This window comes from Sus scrofa, chromosome 1 (assembly GCF_054392235.1).
Source record: "Sus scrofa isolate SSC_HxYL_T2T_F1_AM1 chromosome 1, Sscrofa_HxYL_maternal_Yorkshire_Landrace_v2.0, whole genome shotgun sequence".
Lineage (NCBI taxonomy): Eukaryota > Metazoa > Chordata > Mammalia > Artiodactyla > Suidae > Sus > Sus scrofa.
The window spans coordinates 206,682,372-206,703,628 of record NC_139383.1 but is presented as its reverse complement, the minus strand read 5'-3'; the positions used below and the strand labels follow the sequence as shown (position 1 = coordinate 206,703,628).

The 21,257-nt window shown below is 37.1% G+C and overlaps 1 protein-coding gene across 2 annotated transcripts; it reads right to left on the bottom strand.

The window, feature by feature from the left end:
- Positions 1–883: 883 nt before the first annotated feature.
- EQTN (equatorin) lies at positions 884–20,286 on the bottom strand. Of its 2 annotated transcripts, none has more exons than XM_085003577.1 (8): positions 20,024–20,286; positions 14,446–14,571; positions 11,437–11,523; positions 9,429–9,491; positions 7,147–7,197; positions 5,875–5,931; positions 1,849–2,002; positions 884–1,392 (listed from the first exon to the last, which is right to left on the bottom strand). In XM_085003577.1, exons 5-8 carry the CDS (start codon positions 7,157–7,159, stop codon positions 1,077–1,079), a joined length of 540 nt encoding a protein of 179 aa, XP_084859703.1. In that variant the 5' UTR covers positions 7,160–7,197; positions 9,429–9,491; positions 11,437–11,523; positions 14,446–14,571; positions 20,024–20,286; the 3' UTR covers positions 884–1,076. The 2 variants fall into 2 exon arrangements, with proteins under 2 accessions (XP_084859703.1, XP_084859696.1); XM_085003570.1 differs by lacking the exon at positions 20,024–20,286 and adding an exon at positions 14,806–14,985 and having other exon boundaries at positions 967–1,392.
- Positions 20,287–21,257: the final 971 nt, after the last annotated feature.

The following is a 21,257-nucleotide window of genomic DNA, read 5'->3' as shown; positions in this document are numbered from 1 at the left end:
ACCCTTTGACTTTTGTTGTAAGTTTGACTATTTACCGTCATGGATCATGGAGAGAACTTCAGTGTCAAAGCACATCTGAACTTTGCCTCTCTTGGGCAGGCAATCTTAGGCAAGGTATCTAACTTAACATGAGTTCTCATTTCTTGATCTGTAAAGGAAACTTGGCTTTCATAGGGTTCAGTGTTCTATAATGTATCGGAGTGCCCAGAATAAAGTAGGTGAGAATTTAAAAGGATGATAAAACCTGTCCTAAGTTCTTCCTATCCCTGTCATACATACATGGCCACATAGGACCCAATACATGTCCCTAAAATCCTTCCAGTTGAAACTGATTCCTAAAAGGGAAATAGTATTCCTATTCTATTGGTCTTTGTAAACAGAAATACTCCTAGGATAGATGGCTTCATAAGTCACTAATAAATTGAATTAGTGTTTGAGATCTTTGCTTTTCTTCTAATAATGCATACTGAGCTGGGTGCTTGGAGGAAGAGAGAAGGAAGGGTCTGTGAATCCCCCTCTAGGAAATTACATGATGGGATCCCTTCTTCCTTTCTCTTCTTCTGGAACATCATGATATTTCAAATGATTGTGGATACCTTAGAGATGGAAATAATTTTTTTCTAATTCTTACTGTCCTGTGAGAGCAGCCCTGTAGATGACTTTGAAACAATTTAAGAATGCTAGGAGTCTCTAGTACTAGTTTTGTCTCTTGATACAGCACAGCTGTTTTGCCAGTAAAACATGAACAGGTGTGTTCTTTTTGCTTTGGTGGTGGGGAGGGGTGTAGTTAGTGTTGATTACCTTGAAAGCCCTCAAAATGCCCCCAAGTAAGGTAAATGTCTAAATGTTCTCATTTAAAAATCAGCCAGCCTAGAGTGAATACTTTCCATCAGTCACTTTCCAGGATCATTTTTACTTGATGAAGTTTTCCACACCTTATTTCATGGTATTTTTTCCGTTAAGTAATTTTTGTAGATGAGAGAATTTTATTGAATACGTTGGCCCTTTAAGACACCAGAAAATGTGACGGTCGCAGCAGAGTTTCCAAACCATTTTTTTTATGACAAAAAAATTGTCTATTCATCAGTGGGTTCCTCGCTCTGTTCCTCGCTCAGTTCCTCCTGTTCCTCGCTCGGTTCCTCACTCTGAATTAAGTCTGACTCGTCATTCACGCCTGTCTCATCTGAGACTGTGGAAATCACATCTGTTGTCCTAGACTTTGACTTAGTGTCTGAGTCCTTTAATTCTGAAGAAGTGGTGCCCCAAAATGTGCTGCTTTCAGCACTCTTAGAAAAAGATGTGTCTGATACACCTTCTGATGGATGAAAGTAAGACAGAGTTGCCAGCTCTGGGTTGACAGAGTATTCACCACTCTCACATGATTTTTCATATCTGAAAAAGAAAACATACATCAAGACTTGTTTTTAATTGTGTACATCTGCAGTTCAACCTAACTTAGAAAAGCATCTTAAAATGTTATGTGAATTCTGTCCAATATATTGGTTAATTATTATAATGCTGTATAAATCAATGAAAAACATCAGGCCCTATACAGATGTGCTATTTCAAACAGAATTCATAACACTTTTGTTTTAAGGCTATTTAAAAAGAATGCATTTCTAGGTTCTCTATACCCTTTCCAATTGACTAGGGTTTTTTCTATCTCTAGATGACAATTTAAAATATTGGGAAAAAGCTCAGGTGGGATATTTCTTGAGAGACAACCCCTATAAGGAAAATGGAGCCAAACTGAATATCTTATAAATTTGGGAGTTATGTTTCCTAGCAATCAACTAAAGAGTTTCCTGCCACGCATGTTATAAAGACTCTGGATGTCTGTAGACTTACTTCATTGTCTTCATTTTGTACAGCATGGCACTAGAGACTGCCAAAATGATGACAAAAAGGAATAGGGTCATCAACGAGATGCCCAGCATTAATTTTAATTTGGCTTCCTGTAGTTTTGCCAGGTTGTCTTCATTTGCAGGGTTTAAATCAGAATCTGAGAGGAAAGAAAGAAAATGCAATGGAAAAGAGTGACACTGTTCTGCTTGTTTTCACAGAAGAATAAAAATAACAAAGCAACTGAAGAGAAGCCTTCATCATCTGGAAGCCTTCTTCACTGCTCTCACACCTCTACCCCCACGCAATGCAAAGAAGGCTTGAGGCCACACCCTATGGCTAAGTACTCAAATTTTTTACCTTTCACCTTCACAATAATCTTGGAGGAGCTATCCTTCACTTCATTCACTCCATTTTCCAGGACCACAGTTTATGGGTTTGCCCTTGTCTCGTAGTGTCAAAATCTGGTATCAAACCCAGGTTACCAAATGTTAAAATGCATATGTATCATTTCTCCAAAGAAGATATACAGATGGCCAACAAACACATGAAAAAATGCTCAACATCGCTGATTATAAGAGAAATGCAAATCAAAACAACCATTAGATACCACCTCACACCAGTCAGAATGGCCATCATTAATAAATCCACAAATAACAAGTGCTGGAGGGGCTGTGGAGAAAAGGGAACCCTCCTGCACTTTTGGTGGGAATGTCAACTGGTACAGCCACTATGGAGAACAGTTTGGAGATACCTTAGAAATCTATACATAGAACTTCCATATGACCCTGCAATCCCACTCTTGGGCATCTATCCGGACAAAACTCTACTTAAAAGAGACACATGCACCCGCACGTTCATAGCAGCACTATTCACAATAGCCAGGACATGGAAACAATCCAAATGTCCATCGACAGAGGATTGGATTCGGAAGAAGTGGTATATATACACAATGGAATACTACTCAGCCATAAAAAAGGATGACATAATGCCATTTGCAGCAACATGGATGGAGCTAGAGAATCTCATCCTGAGTGAAATGAGCCAGAAAGACAAAGGCAAATACCATATGATATCACTTATAACTGGAATCTAATATCCAGCACAAATGAACATCTCCTCAGAAAAGAAAATCATGGACTTGGAGAAGAGACTTGTGGTTGCCTGATGGGAGGGGGAGGGAGTGGGAGGGATCGGGAGCTTGGGCTTATCAGACACAACCTAGAATAGATTTACAATGAGATCCTGCTGAGTAGCATTGAGAACTATGTCTAGATACTCATGTTGCAACAGAAAAAAAGAGTGGGGGAAAAACTGTAATTGCAATGTATACATGTAAGGATAACCTGACCCCCTTGCTGTACAGTGGGAAAATAAAAAAAAAAATGAAAAAAAAATGCATATGTATCAGACCCAACCCCCCAGCAAAATAAAAACCATTTCAAGACTCTGAAGAGATTACTATTAAAAATGTGGTGAAATTACATACAAGGGGTTAGTCCTTCAGGAAAGAAAGATGCAATTCTACCATTGGGACATGCATTAGTTTTTCTTTTAAGCTAAAAGGATGATGATGCTTTCTCCATGGCATAAGAACTGAATTTGCCATTTTATTACTGTGATCAAATCTAGCAGCATCTTGATGTTAAAGATACGGAACTTAATTAACTTTCTAAATTAAATTATGTAATAAAAATCATTCCAGGATACAGATATGCCAAAAGTCTTTTTACTAAAATAATGAAAATATATCTTTACTGCCAAATTTTATATCTTGCTGAATATATGTCTGACTTAACAGACATTTAAATAGTGACTTTAAATGACCATGTTGATATTTCTCCCCTTTCCCCCAACCTCCTCTCACCCAAAAGTTCCAAGCATTTTCATTATTCTCTATGTAATGATGTTTTGGTAATAGGCAATGACAAGCTCCCATGTCTATACCCTCTGATATTTAAAAAATTGTAATTTTCAAAGTGCAAGGCTAGAGTAAGTGGATAAAACGTGTGCAGTTGTCAATGACTGATATGTTGACTTTGAGGCAGATTACTTTGGGAATAATCAAATTATGTTAAAATGGGCTGTGCTCCTGAATTGCTTTGCTACTCCTTAAAAGGGTGTTTGTAAAGAGGTGTGCTTGTAGTACATTTCATCAAGGTGATGGTCGAAATTATAGAAAAGCTAATTACAAGTTTGGGCAGTGTTTTTTTTTTTTTTTTTTTTCCCCCTTGGTTTCCTAATTGGTGTAATGGAGATAACACCAACTATGAAAGTCGGTTGAACTCCATGAAGGAGTTGCTGTGTGGGCTGATGTAATAATGCATGTAAAGTGTAGGATGTGCTCAATACATAATAGAAGATAATTCTCAATGTAATTACTTGAAAAGACAATTTTTTTTTGTCTTTTTGCCATTTTTAGGGTCGCTCCTGCGGCATATGGAGGTTCCCAGGCTAGGGGTCTAATCGGAGCTGTAGCTGCCAGCCTACGCCAGAGCCACAGCAATGCGGGATCCAAGCCACGTCTGCACCCTACACCACAGCTCACGGCAACGCCAGATCGTTAACCCACTGAGCAAGGCCAGGGATCGAACTCGCAACCTCATGGTTCCTAGTCGGATTCGTTAACCATTGAGCCATGACGGGAACTCCAAGACAAAATATTTCTAAATCATTTGTCATTCCTATATAACATTTTTCTAAACAAAGAAGACTGACTCCATTTTCTTGAAGCACTGAAAGGCAAGTGGATGTACCTGTCAAATAATTCAGTAAAGAGTTGAGGTGACAGGCCTTAGATGTATTGCCAGATACTATTTCTTTTTCAATGTATTTTTTTGTGGGAAAGAGGTTTGGAAGAAATTAATATATTGCCTTGTGGAATTTTCCATCAAGTTATATAAATAAAATTAATCCATTAATGAAAACTATATTCAGCAGCTGGAATTCTCTCATTCGTTGCTGGTGGGAAAGCAAAACACCACTTTGGAAGACAGTTTGTAGTTTCTTACAAATCTAAATATGGTCTTACCATATGATCCAGCAATCACGATCCTTGTATTTACCTAAATTAGTTGAAAACTTATGTCTACACAAAAACCTACAAATGAATGTTTGTAGCAGCTTTATTTATAATTGCCAAAATGTGGAAAAAACCAAGATGCCCTTCAGTAGGTGAGTGGATAAATAAACTGGTCCATCCATGCAATGGAATATTATTCAGTAATGAAAAGAAATTATCTATCAAGCCACAAAAAGACATGTAGGATTCTTAAATGCATAGTACTAAGCAAAAGAAACCCATAAGAAAAGGCTACATACTGTATGTTTCCAACTCTGACATTCTGAAAAAGGCAAAACTCTAAAGACAGTGAAAAGATCAGTAATTACCAAGAATTGGGGAAGGAAGAGATGGCTAAGTCAAATCACGGGATTTTTACGGCAGTGAGGCTACACTGTATGATTGTAATGGTGGACACAAGATATTATGCATTTTTCAAAATACATAGAATTGTATGACACAAAGAGAGGACACTAATGTAAACTACGAAGTTTAGTTAATAGTGTATCAATATTATAATTATTAAAAAAAACACACCACACCAATGGAAGATGTTAATAACAGGATGTTGAGCAGAGGGAATATATGACAACTCTGTACTTTCTATTCAATTTTTCTATAAGCCTAAAAATATTTTTTTAGTGCTCTAAAATTAAAGTCTATCAATTAAAAAAAAACTGCATCATATGTCTTGTTCACTTGCTTACTCCTCCATTTAGCTTACTGTTTCAGGAATAGAAGTTACAAAACAGGAAAATGAAAACAGCCATCTGCAATATGGTCATTGAAGAACACTGTTCAGGAACTGCAACTTTCCTAAAACAGTAAATGTCTTCTCTGGTATGATGTCAGCCACCATGCTACCCTCTTACCTATACTACACCTTACTGGCGAAAACAGTATCACCATGCAGACACTTAAATGTATACAAGTATTTATGTATGCATTTAATTGAAGTATTTTGTTCTTACTTGGAATTGGGTGAAAAAATTGATCTCGTTCGTTGTCCTCAGTGGTTGCATTTATAGCTGTTAAAACAATAAATTGGTGTTATGGTAAATAAAATTCATTTACTAAAATTGTGTGTATGTATGTATGTGTATACTGTACAGAGTTTATTCTCACTGTTTAGGGTAGTTATGCTCTACATTATGTGAGCATTGAAGTTGTGAATACTGAACCACCATTGTCCCTAATGGAAATACAGTGTTAGTTTCCTGTGAGCCTCTGGTCACAGCATTTTTATCAACCAATCAATATATAATGTGTGTTTCTGTTTACAGACACTTCATTTTTTATATATTGCTGATTAACATCAGGCTCATGGTAAACGGCATTATAACTTACAGCTATATGAAGCTTATATAATACATTTTTCTTCCTAAGACACATCACATCTTCTTGAGTTTAGCAACACTAAACAGCACTGTAATACTATATACTTGGGAGCCACTTAAAAGAGCAAAATCGCCAATGGAAAGCACAAAAATGCAAAACACCTAGCACTGAATAGACCACAAGAAAGACAATTTACAGTATGAGAGCTCAAAAAAAGAAGGCCTTTGTTTTACCTCAGTTAGGAACAAGAGCATCAGGCAATTTTTTTTTTTTTTTTTTTTTTTTTTTTTTGCTACTTTGCACATATCTGCAAATGATGAGGAAAATTCTGCAAGAATTGATTTGGAGGTTTCTAAATAAATTTTAAATGTAGGTAAATTCACAAATATAGAATCTGTAACTGAGGATCTATTTAATATGGTATATATTTCACATTTATAAAAATAACACATGCATATATGTGTGATACATGAATTACATTTATACATGTATGCATCTATAGATGATAGGCATGTTACATTTATACATGCATGCTTGTACATTTGTGCTATATACTTTTATGCATGCATACATTTTGCTATATACTTTGCATTAATTCAGGCATCTCCATGTGCTTATGTGCATATTATCCCAAATACAAAGAGGGATTATATTGAGCAAGAGCCTTATTTAAAAATTTTAATCATAAATTAAATGACTAGATTGCAACATTTGTAGGAGGATAAATCTTTTGTGGGGAGAATCAGAAAATGTGTTTTGTAATTGTTATTACCTATGAGGATGGCAGAAAAATATTGACTTAGTAATTCTTAGTATTAGAAGTATTTACTTTGATCTTGGGTTTCTTACAGAAGACTTTAGAAAACTGAAACATTTTCCAAGCTACCTAACTATTATGAGTTTACCTTTAGCTAACATTGTCCAAAATGCAGGCTCATTTGGACCCTGGGTTGTTTCTGTTTAAAAAACAAAATAAAACAGGATAACAAAATAAGGTCATTTGGCATTAGTAAAATTTTGATAGAACAGTCATTCACTTGTTTGTTGGTTTATTCACTTAGCAGTTATACCTTGAGCTTGTATCATGTGCCAAACCCTGTGGTTGGCATTAAAGCTACAGAAATGAACAAGACACAGGCTTTATTAGCTCAAGGAACACACTTTCAACATTGGAAGCTGACAAGAATCACTGTTATTTGTGTTGCAGGGTAATGAGGGCTTTAATAGCAATGCACAGGTGTTATGCACAGAGGGATCTAATTCAACATGCAGGGGCCGGAAACACTTCCAGAGGGAGCTGAGGTTCCAGTATAGGCTCAAAGAACCAGAAATTGTTTGCCAGGCAAACTAGGTGAGAGAGAGGCCATTCCATTGTGAGTAAACTCAGGTTGTCATGAGCACATTCGGTAAGCTCTGAGAGCTTTAGGAAGTCTGGAGTGAAGAATGTGGGTGGGGAATGTGACCAGAGAAGAGACTGGAAAGTTCTTTAATGATCAGTTCATTTCACACTTGAAAACCTCCTTAAAAATTTAGAACATGACCCCAAACCTACTAGTAAATTACTGAAGATATTTAAGAAGGGGAATACCACTATGATCATATCTCTATTTTTAAATGTATCAAAAGTTTTCTTTTCTTAGTAGTGATAATGATGCAAACTAACTCAGAGTAATCACATTAGAAACATACTTGGAGTGCATGAACTGGAGAATATAGGGTTCATGTAAGGACAGGGCCACTGTCTTCATTTAGACCACTTATCATTTAAGATGAAGGAGATCAGGGAGTTCCCCTTGTGGCTCAGTGGTAATGAGTGCAACCAGTACCCATGAGGATGCAGATTTGATCCCTGGCCTCCCTCACTAGGTAAAGGATCTGGCATTGCCTTGAGCTGTGGTGTATTTCACAGACGCGACTTGGATCCCACATTGCTGTGGTTGTGATATAGGCTGGAAGCAGCTGCAGCTCTGATGTAACTTCTAGCCTGGGAACTCTGTACGCTGAGGTGCAGCCCTAAAAAAAAAAAAAAAAAAAAAAAAAAAAAAAAAGGGAGAACCATCCTGGGTTATTATATGTTAATAAGTAATTTATAAAAAATCAATATTCAATGTACAGCACAAATGAACCTATCTACAGAAAAGATATGAACTCATGGACTTGGAGAACAAACTTGTGGTGGTCAAGGTGGATTGGGAGGGAGTGGGATGGACTGTAAGTTTGGGGTTAGTAGATGAAAACTATTGGATTTGGAGTAGGTAAGCAATGAGATCCTGCTATATAGCACAGGGAACTCTGTCTAGTCACTTGAGATGGAACATGATGGAGAATAATGTGAGAAAATGAATGTACATATATAGATATATATGTATGACTGGGTCACTTTCCTGTACAGCAGAAATTGACAGAACATTGTAAATCAACTATAATAGAAAAAATAAAAATCTTAATAAAAAGTAAAACTCTTTGGAAGTGAAAAAATATATATTCTTGTCAGAAAACTCAAATGATGATTTTGATTTTGCAAACCCTCACTCTGAACTTTCCCTGCCTAGTAATAGTAGGAAACACTAATGATTAACTCTGAGCAGAGACAAGTTTATTTCTCAAGCATGTGATTGTTACATTATTTTAAAATTATATTAAAATATATTAAGTATATTATATAAAGTATATGCATGTGTATATATTTTATATAAAATACTTTATATAAATATAAATGCAACACATTTTACTAAAATGAATCTTTTTTTTTTGGTTGCCCCACAGCACATGGAATTCCCCAGTCAGGGATCAGATTCAAGCCACAGTTGCTAACTACGCTGCAGCAACACCAGATCATTTAACCCACAGTGTCAGGCTGGGGAGCAAACCTGCATCCTGGCACTGCAGAGACGCTGCTAATCCCACTCTGCCACAGTGGGAACTCCTAAAACTGTATTTTAAAAAGACCTCACTTCCTGTTCCTTTTCAAGTAAATCTGAAAATTGGTTTTTGGTTTTTCACCATGTAAAAGATTTTAGAGCGACTTTAAATTATAGTAGTACAAAGTCTTTAAGCATGCTATTACTTTATGAAATACTCAGAGTAATGAAAGTTAAAGTTTTCAGTCATATAATGATATGCTCCAGGTCTGACTACAGTGTTGTAGCTTTAATACTGTGAATATTTTTTTCAATAGATTCTTTACTTTCTTCTTCATTTTCAGTTCTTTCAGGAGGTGGCAATGTAGTTGTTTCATTGATGAGTTTATCTAGAAAAAGGGATAATGGATTATCAGCAGATAAAAATGTTGACTCAACATTTGTAATTATACATTTTTTTCCCAGCTTAAAAAACAGAATAAAAAAAGTGAAGAGAAAGATGTTGACATTTTCCTGAGATACCTTCAAAGAGGGGAAAGAAGAAGGCATTGAAAAATAAAATTTGTGTGATAATGGGTTGCCTGAGGTGGGATTAATGTGCCTATAATTTGCAAGCAGGAGGAAAAACTGAGAGTATGGGCCCACAGTCCTCCTCTGGTGGTTAGGAAGATCTATGGGGTGAGGAACATTGGCTTCACATGGTTCCCTGCTTAGGCCTTGAAGTGACACTGGCTCAGGACAACTTCGTTGCTCAGTGTAATGACATGAAAGAGGGAGTTAACATCAATGTCCTTGTAAACTGGAAATATATATGCATGTTAACTACTCAAAATAGAGCTTTGGCCATGAAGATTTGGGGCTACAAATCAAGGATTTTCAGGCCTGATTTAGTACATATCTCGGTCTACATTGTGTCTGTCTGGAGTGTACCTGGGAACAACTTTGATTGGAGGACCATTCCTCCCCACCCCCTGATCCCTGCCAGCCCATGAGGTTGACTATTTCAGTTAATTTGCTTAATATAGGAGTCAATAAAGTCCCATATGAAGTAGAAGCAATCCCACTATAGGAATATTTCTAGGGAGCCTACAATCAGCACTTTTATAGGGATCTTATTGACAAGAATGGAAAAAAGAATATGTTACCAGAGTTGACACTGATTCAGGCAAGACTGGAACAACTGGTAAGTAATCCTTAAACTCTGTTATGAAACCCTCAGACTTTGGAGAAAAATATCTGGATTGCCTAACTACTGCCTTGCCCTGGTAGTTTTAGGGACTAAAAGGATTGTTAGTCAAAATTATCCTGAAGATTTCCATCTCCTTGGGGAGCTTGCTCCTCTAAGATGTTTACTATGTCAATCTTTCTCCTTCTGTTAGAAAATGGCAAAATTTCCTATTCCAACTCAACTTTGACAATCCCTTGGGGACCTGAATTGTGGGAAGAGAAGGTACAGTTTTGGAATTTCTTCCGTGGGTCCTGTGGTCCTCAATAATCCATCTCCTAAGGGAATTTCAGATACCTGGTTGGTTTAAGAATTGCCTCTGTGTGTCTTGTCCCAAACAACTCAAGATGTTGTCTGCTGTGTACAGCAAAATTCCCATGAGTGATTTGTCCAATTATTGTATTCCCTTTAAGTATCCCTATCTCATTTATGTCCCAAGGTTTGGAACTGCTCAAAATAGTTCATTATTATGAAGTTGCTTTATTAATAACTAGGAATTACTGAGTCTAGCTTTTCCCTGTATTGAATATTGTCATAGCCAGACACATTCTTTTTTGCCTATTTACTTTCGTCCTCTTTTCTTTGTATTCTGTTTTATTTTTGTGTTTCAAAAATATGAGCTGTTGATACTTCAGGTGAAAGATGTGGTATACATAGTTTAGAGATTTGTAATACCCTCCAAAGTCACATGCTGGCAACAGTTTTTTTTTCTATCAGTAGTTACACATGGTGGGAAAATGCAAAAAGGAAATAAGAACATTTGAAGTTGAAAATTTAAAGCAGAAAGAAGTAAAAATATGAGTTTAAGAAAAAACAATTTTCTCGAGTCCTAAATTTAGTTATTTTATTTTTTGTTCCCTGCAAAGCAAAAAAAAAAAAAAAAAAAAAAAAAAAAAAAAGGAGGGGGGAGGGATTAAGAAATGTAAGAACCTCCTTGCATTATGAATTTATCAGTGCAATGGCATAGTAGAAGCTCATTTTAGGAACTAAGACTCCCTGATGACATTAGCTCCACCAAGACCATTTTCCTATACAATACTCTCTGGCGCTGTTTTGAAATCTCGCTTTAAGGGTTTTTCATATTTTCAATGGTACCTTTCGGTACTTACAGTTTCTCAGAGAAAAATTCAGGTCAGTTGTTGCTCTCACAGTTATTTCAGACTGAGTGCCATTTGGATTTTGTGTTGTGAACACATCTGAAAACATAAGATCAAAACTTTTCAGCAGCTAGCTATTTCTTATTCCTTTACATCATTCCTTGCCTGATTTTTTCCCTTAAAACATATGCATTGACTAATTCCAAGAAAAGAATAATAAAGCATTTGAGATATTCTTCATCTACAAGATAATGAATGGGGCAAGGGTCAAAAATAAAATTCACGGGGAAAAAGCCAAACTAGTATCCTTATGCTAAATGACTCTTTCTGAAGAGAAATTATCAAAGGAATTAAAAAAAATATGTAAGTGCATAATTGGTACTGAAATAGATTTTTAGATATGTAATATTATCCCTATTTTATAAGCATTGTCAAATTTTAGCCAACTAAGAAGCATTCATTTGCCCTTGTAATCGGAAGTTTGTTTTCTATGCATGACTGCTATTCTTATAAAAAAGGGAGAGTTGGGGACACACACACACACACACACACACATGCATACACACACACACACAGTGCCATCAATGTATCATAATTTTGAAGAATTTCTGAGCTGGAAATATGGAGAAATAAAAGGAATCACAACCCAATATTCATTTTATGAGTTATGAAAGTATAAAATTAAAATACTGTGGTATTTTTGCAAGGAAAGACAGATCAAAGAAACAATACAAAGGTAGCAATTGAACTAATTTCAAGTGGAATTTAGATTATATTAAATGTGAACTTCATAACAGTGAGGAATTAGTTCTAGACAATTGGCAATCTTCATTGAAAAATATAACATTTTATGCCTATTTACACTATTTATGCCTATTTTACACTATATACTGTGTTTAGACCCAAGAGTTAAAAACTATGAAATTATTTAAATAATTGGAAAATAATTTAATGTCTTAGATTGGATAGGGCCTTTCTAAACAAGATAAAAATGAAGAAATTATAATTAATTAAGAATTTATGTTATAAAATTGTAAATTTTCTCTGAAATTTCTATGAATTTGATAATCAAACAGGTTTAAAGATAAGCAACAGCCTGGGAGAAAATATTTGTTACTTTTACCCTAGAGAAAAGATTTAAGTGTAAAAAGAGCCCCTACAAATAAATGAAAATACAACATAATGGAAAAATGGGCCAAGGATATGAACAAGTAACTCACAGTACACATTAAAATGCCCAGTAAACTCAGAAAAAATTCTCAGCCTCACAGGTAATCGGAGTGCAAATTAAACAGTAATGAAAAATTCTCACTTATTCACAAAATATGATAAATAATATTCATTGTATGTGATATTGTGAAGCATTCTTTGGGGAGGTAAATTGGTAGACACAATTTAGAGGGTAATTTGGTGGTATTTATAAATTTTTTAAAAGATTTATCCTTGATTCAGAAATCCCAATACCAGGTATCTATCCAAAGGAACATATACCCAAGTGTGTATGAGAAGAATGCACAAGGGGAAAAATTGCACATAATCTAATTTTTAATAAGGTAGTAGATAAATTATGGGACATCATTTTATGGTACTCTACTTCCATAAAAATAATGAGGTAGTTGTGAAAAGAGCTTAGGAGTTTTTAAATCAGTAAAGCAAGTCATAATGCGATTCTTTAGTGTAGCACCATTTATGTTTTTTGTATGTGTGTGTGTTTAAGAAAGTTTTTTTCTTTAATCAAAATAATAATCAGATTCATGACTTATTTACCCTCTGGTTAATTAAAAATAGAGGTACATCCTGAAAAGGAAATGAGTGCATCATTTTGCATACAGTAGAGGCAACCTGTGGTGGATAGATAAGACACCACTTCTGGCACTGCTTCCTTGTAGCTATGAAACCTGGCAATTGACCTCTCAGAGCATCAGGGATTTTTTTTAACCTACAAAAGAGGGTAGTGATTCATGAAAAAAAAATACAACTTATGTATTATAGTTTTCAAAGTACCTGCATTGGGTGTGTATGTGTGTGTGTGTGGGTGTGTGTGTGTGTGTGTACATACATGTTGATATATATCTTTGTTGTATTTCTATTTTTCTTTGATTAATGTTATTAAAGATTCCACAATAATTAGATTTAATTATTTTTGAATTTTAACAAGAGTTTCTTAGGACTTTTTCACATTTTAGAATGGTAGACTTTATGTAAAGAAAGCCCTTAAGAGAGATGGTGAATAAACTGAAGTTTAGTGGACCTTCCAAACATATCAAAATCGTCTTGTTATGGGTTGAATTTTCTTCACCTCAAAAAACATATGTGAAGTCCTAACCCTCAGTACCTTAAAATGTGGCCCAATTTGGAAATAGGGTCATAAATATTTAATTAGTTAGAATGAAGTCACAATGGAGTCGGTGGGCTCCTTATCCAAAATGGTGTCCTCATTAAGAAGAGGGAAATTTGGATATGGAGACACAGGAAGAACTTGTGAAGACAGAGACTGGGGTTCTGCTGTTACAAGCCAAGGATGTCTGGGGATACTGGAAGCTAGAAGAGCAGGGAAGTTAAGTACCCTAGAGGCTTTGGCCACAGCAGGGAGTGGCCAAAACTTTGATTTTGGGTTTCTGGCTTCTATGAGAACTGTGACAGAAGAAATACTTTGCTTTGAGCCCTCAAATCTGTGAAAGTTTGTTTCAAGAAGCCCTAGAGGAAACTGAAACACACCTCTAAATAAATTTCAATTAACTCACCGTAAAATTAGGTCAATTGTTACTAATGTGAATAACCATACTTCTATGATAAGCCCTGTATTAATTATAGATAAATACAAAAAGAATCTTAAACTTCATAACATCTCATGAAAAAAGTTGTAGGAAATAAGAATTTCATTTTATACACTGAGACATCTACAAGGTAAATTAAATTTCAAGTAGGAAATAAAATTATTATAGGAGTTTTAGAAAGAGTTAAATCAAACTAGTATAATTAGCTTCTGTATATATATTGCTATTAACTTTAAAATCTTACATTGTTTTGTATTTTTATAATAATCATCAGTTTTGTCATTAGCAGGGATATTCTCCTTAATTTCTTCTTCTTTTGTATGTGGTTGTTCAGTCTTTGGCTCTTCACCTACAGGTGTTATATAAGGCCCTGAAAAAAAAAAAAGATGACCACAGATCAAAAATATGTTGATTTTTTGGACTACTTTCTTTTCCTAACATTTTTTTTTTCACAAAGGATTTGAGGCAGAGATTAAAATATGTTATGCCATATTTCCACCAATAAACTTTATATAACCCTACAGAAAATTGCCATGGATCAGTTTGCTGGGATAAGGGGACCCCTTATCTGCTATTTCAGTGAAAGTTTTAAATGCTTTCTCACCTTCATAAGTGGGATCCATACCACTAATCTCTGGGGAAAACACCCCATATAAAACAATAAACAATATAAAATTCATTGTGAAAATGACGTGATTTATCCAGTGATCTACTGTGTCTCAGAGTTTCCTTTCTGTTGCCCAGCAGGTCCTATAACCAGCGAGGACATTATGATGTCACTGCCAGATGGAGGTCAGAATGCCAGGGAGGAATTTCTAAAAGCTTTGTGACTTAGTCTGCTGTCTTTATCTTTGGTCCTGTGATGGTTTTTAGTTTTTTGTTTTTTGTTTTTTAAATAAACTATCATAAGATTTTCTTTCAAAATTAAGAGGTATGTTTTCATGAAATAATGTAAAATATTAGTTCCTGTATTTTAAAGAAATATTACAATTGTCGATAGAAAAATGAGAGCAGGGGTTTTAGGATGCATTTGCTTTATGAAATACAAACTTTGGTTTTACTAAAAACATTTTTATCAGTGAAACTGGTCTTTTACCTCACATACAGATATAGAAAATTATCTAAAACTAAGTCAGAAGAGGACTTAGGCATATAAAATTATCTATGTGTTTATTCTATGATGACTCATATAATAATAAAGGCAAGAAATCAAATGGACAATGCCACCAATGTTGCTCTTCATATTAAAGGATCACCTAACCTGCTCTCCATCCATTTTAATATTGACGGATAGCCTCTCAGCTCTGGAGAATATTTGTATTAAAATGACATAAGCATCAGGAAAAAAAGCATATGCATTTAAAAAGAAGTTTTTTTTTTTCAATGTAATGATGACTCACAGATGAAGTCCAGCCAGTGTGGTTTCAGCTGGGCATATCTGAGAAACTAAAGAGTGAACTTGGCAGGAATCTAATTGTGTAAGAGGGTGAGAGGAAGCAGAGAGGACTTATCCTAAAAGAAAACAGAGTCATCACATCCCTGCTCAACCAAAGGGAGGTGGCCCTGTGCATAGCACAGTTTTTCTATCAGACCCTCCTGCCCGTTCTTCTGCAAGTGCTGGGAGGTGGAGAGGAGATGTGATTAAGAACTAGCAGGCCTCTGGAGTGCTTTACTTTGGCATTTCCCTCACAGAGGGCAACATAGAAGAGGAGAGGAAAGCGTGCCCCTGGCTGCCCTGAACCACTGCACAGCTAACCCCCTAGTACCTCACTCAGAATGTGACTCTGAGATGGGGTCATTACAGACAAAATTAGTTAAGATGGAGCAATACAAAAGTAGTGTGGGTCCCTAATATAACACGACTGCTATTCAAAGTAGTTCAAAGCATAGTTATTATGCAATGCCGTTAGCTTCAAGTGTACAGCAAAGTGATTCAGTTATATACACATAACACACATATATATTTATATACTTTTTCAAATTCTTTTCCTTTATAGGTAATTACAACATATTGAGTATAGTTCCCTGTGCTATACAGTTGGTCCTTGTTGTTTACCTATTTTATATATAGTAGTGTAGGTATGATAATCCCAAACTCCTGATTTATTTCTCCGCAAAACCCTGCTATCCCTTTTGGTAACCATAAGTTTATTTTTTGTGCATGACTGCTATTCTTATAAACAAAAGGAGAATTGGACACAGACACACATATAGACACAAACACACAGAGAATGCCATGTGAAGTTGAAAGCAGAGATGGAGATGATGGAGCGGAAATCAAAGAACAGCAAATGTCCTATTGGCCTCTGCCACCTCATGTAGGCAGCCCTCCTACACAGATGCCCTCCTCATTTCACCTGGGCTCCAATACCCATGCCAAGCCACTCCTCCCACTCTGCTACATCATGGATGATCCTGCCTTGGCTCTGATACTGTATCCAGTATCACTCCTCCTACTCAAAATTCCTTATCATCCTGCTTGAGCTCTGACACCCCACCCTGGGCCATATGTCTCTCTTCCTCAAACCATTGCACAGATGTCTACTGTGACTGACCCTACCTAAAGTTTTGGGAAGGGAATTTTCAGGAAAATGAAGGGGGAAGTAACAATGTCATTATTTTCAAATTTAGTGGACTCAGGAACATTCAGAACTTCTGAGTACTGCCAATAGGACATTTGCTGTTCTTTGATTTCCGCTCCATCATCTCCATCTCTGCTTTCAACTTCACATGGCATTCTCTGTGTGTTTGTGTCTATATGTGTGTCTGTGTCCAATTCTCCTTTTGTCTGAGTACTGTGATCTGGTGATATAGGTTTGCATTTCTGTTCTTTCACTAATTACTAGCTTGACCTTAAGTGAGATGTTTGATCTCTTTGCCCCTAATCCTGTTCTATTTCCTTTCTCTCCTATCTTATATCTGCTCTTTCAACTTGAAATAATGCCTTGTTCACATCTCTTTTTTTGGGGGGGGGGTGCTGCAGCCATGGCATATGGACATTTCCAGGCTAGGGGTTGAATTGGAGCTGCAGCTGTCACCCTATGCCACAGCCACAGCAACTTGGGATCTGAGCTGCATCTTCGACCTACACCACAGCTCACGGCAACACCAGATCCTTAACCCACTGAGTAAGGCCACAGATTGAACCCACGTTCTCATGGATACTGGTCGAGTTCGTTAACCACTGAGCCACGATGAGAACTCCAGGACTGTTTCTTATAGCAACCCATTTTATAAGCTAAAGGCCTGAGTGATTTGGAGACTAAATAGTGGATGTTGTCAAAAGACCAACCTAATATGAACTTATGGGGAACACATTAAAGACCTGGCAGGATTATGCTGGCCCATCTTTTCTCTACCTCCCAGCACTATCCCACCAATGGAACAAAAAGCCTGCAAATGGACATTTGTACATAGCTCATATGGACCTGCCCACTCTGCTTTCCGGAGTTGTCTTTCTATGCAGTGAGGGCATCAGGCAGGAGAGGTGATGAAACATAAAACCAAAGGTGTATAAATTTATCATAGTTTATTACTGAGAGAATCCTACATGACAGGTCTGCAGAACTCAAAATATCCTAAAAACATCAACTTTTCAAAACATAAATAAAATTCTTTCCTTTATGGTCTGATCCTCTGAACCTCCCCAACCCCCTCTTTGATACTTTTGCTCTGCACTGATTTACTGTATACTATTCCACATGATAATAATATTATAATGGAAAGGTGTCCCATTGTCAGAGCAACAAAGGACAGTGCTTGCTCAGTTCCGGCTCTACTGAGACTTCAGATACCCATTTACTCTTGGCTCTCCTCACTTGTGGGTTTGCAAGGAAGTTAATATTCTATAGTATCCTTGTCTTTTTTTTCTGTTCTCTGATGACAAATACTCATGCCTCTGAATTCATTTACTTTATAAATTTATACTAAGTATCATTTGATCCAGTTATCCCTCTCCTGGGCATATATCTGAAGAAAACTCTAATTCAAAAAGATGTATGCACCCCAATATTCACTGCAGCATTACTTACAATAACCAAGACATGGAGGCAACATAAATGTCCATCAACAGAGAAACTGATAAAGAAGATATGGTATAAATATCTATAATGGAATACTACTCAGCCAAAAAAAAGAATGAAATAATGCCATTTACAGAAACATGGATGGACCAAGAGATTATCATAGTAAGTGAAATAAGTCAGAGAAAGGCAAATATCATAGGAGATTAATAATATGTGGATTCTTAAAAAATGAGGCAAATTAACTTACATAACAGAAATAGACTCACAGACATAGAAGATGAACTTATGATTATCAAAGGAGAAGGAGGAAGAGATAAATCAAGAGTTACTAAATATAAAATATATAATCAACAAGGACCTACTGTATAGCATGGTATCTTGTAATAACCTATAATAAAAATTAATCTGAAAGAAAGAATACACATGTACATACATATATATAAACTGACTCACTTTGCTATACACATGAACCTAACACAACATTGTAAATCAATTAAATGTCAGTACAAAATCAAGAACAAAAATTCCTACTAACATTAATGTACTCCCTTCTTCCAATGTAAGAAATGCCCCTCCAGATCAACGCTACAGAATATTGTGCACCCGTGGCATATGGAGGTTCCCAGGGTAGGGGATGAATCAGAGCTGTAGCCACTGGCCTATACCACAGCCAGAGAAACTCCAGATCTGAGCCACATCTGCAACCTACACCACAGCTCATGGCAACACCGGATCTTTAACCCATTGAGCAAGGCCAGGGATCGAACCTGCATCCTCATAGATGCTAGTCATATTCATTTCTGCTGAGCCACGATGGGAACTCTGACATCTGATGTCTTAATAGAAATTTGTAAGATAAGATGTGCCTTTAGTGAAGTCTCATAAAGTGGCCATGAAAAGGGAACACATAACACTATGTATTACAATGACAGCTTCACCCCTGTCTCTTGGAATATACTAGCTTGTAAGACCTAACATGCTGTAGAAAGGGTACCTTATTGGTGACTCCTCATGGAGAGGGACTACATGGAGAGGGAAAAGGAGCCAGCTGAGCCCAGTCTTCTGGCCAATCCTGCGAAACACCAGGCATGTGATTGACACTATCCTGGCCCCATCCAGCAACCCAGCCACCAGCTGAACCTCATCAAATAACTGCCATCATGTGAGGCAGAAGAAATCACCCAGCTGAGGCTTGCCTTAATTCATGACCCGCAAAGTCATGAGATCTGATAAGTGTTGTTTTAAATTCCTAAGTTTTGGTGTATTTCCTTAGGCAGCAATAAATAAAATTGGAGTCTTAAATTTAAAGAGATTACTCTCTGAGCACAATCTTCTCCCCTGGCAGCTCTCTAATTCAAAATCTCCTGCCATCCTTGTTCTTCTGCCAAATGGGGATCTCATTCCCATTCCTCTCTGTTTATTCCCATCCAGCTGCTCCCTCCTCTCTTAACTTCTATATCCAGCTTCGATCCTATGAATATTATTCTGACTAAGGTCTCCTTATCTAGTTCCAGGGATGGAGCAAAATATCTGTTCCCCTAGGAAACTTTAGACAGAGTCTAAACACAGATCCTGGCTAGCAGGCAAGCTCTCTTTATTGCTGCCTACCTTCCAGCTGAGACCACCTAGCTGGAGGAAGCTGGAGGAGGTGGGGGTGGGTCCTTAGCCAAAGAGGAGGTTTGGTGGGTCTAGTTCTCAGTCCTCTAGGCCAGGTTGGGCTAGTAACAGAGAATGAGAGAAGGGATGGTGGAGAAATATCACTAATTTTGAGGGTATCAAGAGGGAGTCATTTCTCACCCTAGCGGTGGTCCCAGCAGTTCTGTCTTCAGGTCACATGGAGACAGTGACAGCTGCTCAGGCAGAGTGTGTTCTTGTTCCCCTAGGCTGTCCTGGAGAGTGGACTTCCTGCCCTCCCTTTTACAGATGATCAGGCAGGCAGCATCACAAGGAGTTAGCAGGCATTGAAAAGCTATACTGACCAAGCAGTCAAGTGCCTCTAGGCATACAGGGCTCCCCAGGAAAACCTGCCACCACCAGCACCAAAGTCATCAAAACAGCATGTGGCTATTTCAAACACCTGCATTACGATGCAGGTGCATCATCCAGTGTGTTGCTGTAGGTGTAGATGCTTTTAATTACTCCGGGGGACCCTGAAGGACAGGCTTCTATTTTGAGATCTACTCTTTCTACTCTTTTGGTGTTGAAAGGTCCTTTCTTCCATGAAATAAAGGTGAGGAGTGATGGTGATGAGACCATCCGTAAATCACACTTGATTTTTTAACTTTAAACTTTCTAGGCCAAGAAATCCAAAAAAACTGAGGATGAATGCCAGGCCTGCTGGCCATTCTTTCTAACCTGTGAGAAGCCTGCCCTGGGCCCTCGCTAAAGAGAGTTTGGTTCACACAGGTCGGGGTGGGCTACCAGGGAAGGGTTCTGAGCACTGGGGACAGGGGGCGCAGCCAGGTCTGGACCTGATAGAGCAGCCTGGCTTCAGTTTGTGAAGAGTGGGAAGGGAGAGATGATCTGGAGGAAAGAGACCCAGAGGCCAAGCAAATGGAGGAAAAGGGCCTTTCATGACCAGCCAGTGTGAACTTCTCCCATCAAACAGCATCTTGTCTAAAAGGCATTAGCATCTTTACCAAGGTTTTGCCTTAACCACAGACATGTGAGCCAAAGATCTCAACTGTACCTTCAAGTGACTATATGTCTGATTAAGACAAGCCCTGAGTGAAATAATTAGCCTTTAGATAAAGTCACAATTACTTTTCTAAATGCTTCTACTTCTTATAGATGTCAGCATGTAGTTTTCAGTACTAAATACATCATTGTAGAGATATTATATGCACAATTATGGAGAAATAGGTATCCATAGTATTGTTTCTGGGTCAATAAATACAGGAATCTGTTGATGCCTTTTCCCCCTTGTTTTATGTGTTTCTTGAAAAAATGTCTAGACTAACTCTTATCTTTTGCTGATTTGCTTATAGATGAAGTCACATCTCAATTATGTGATGTGATTTCTTATGGCGCA

Bases quoted from the DNA above. Each gene is read 5' to 3' on its own strand.
- EQTN (XM_085003570.1), bottom strand. From the start codon at position 14,881: ATGAATTTTATATTGTTTATTGTTTTATATGGGGTGTTTTCCCCAGAG. The intron at 9,492-11,436 runs GTAAGTACCGAA...CCCTTTTTCTAG, and splicing joins GAATTTTTCTCTGAGAAACT to ATAAACTCATCAATGAAACA. The intron at 7,198-9,428 runs GTAAAGAATCTA...TTTTTTAAACAG, and splicing joins AACTGAAAATGAAGAAGAAA to AAACAACCCAGGGTCCAAAT.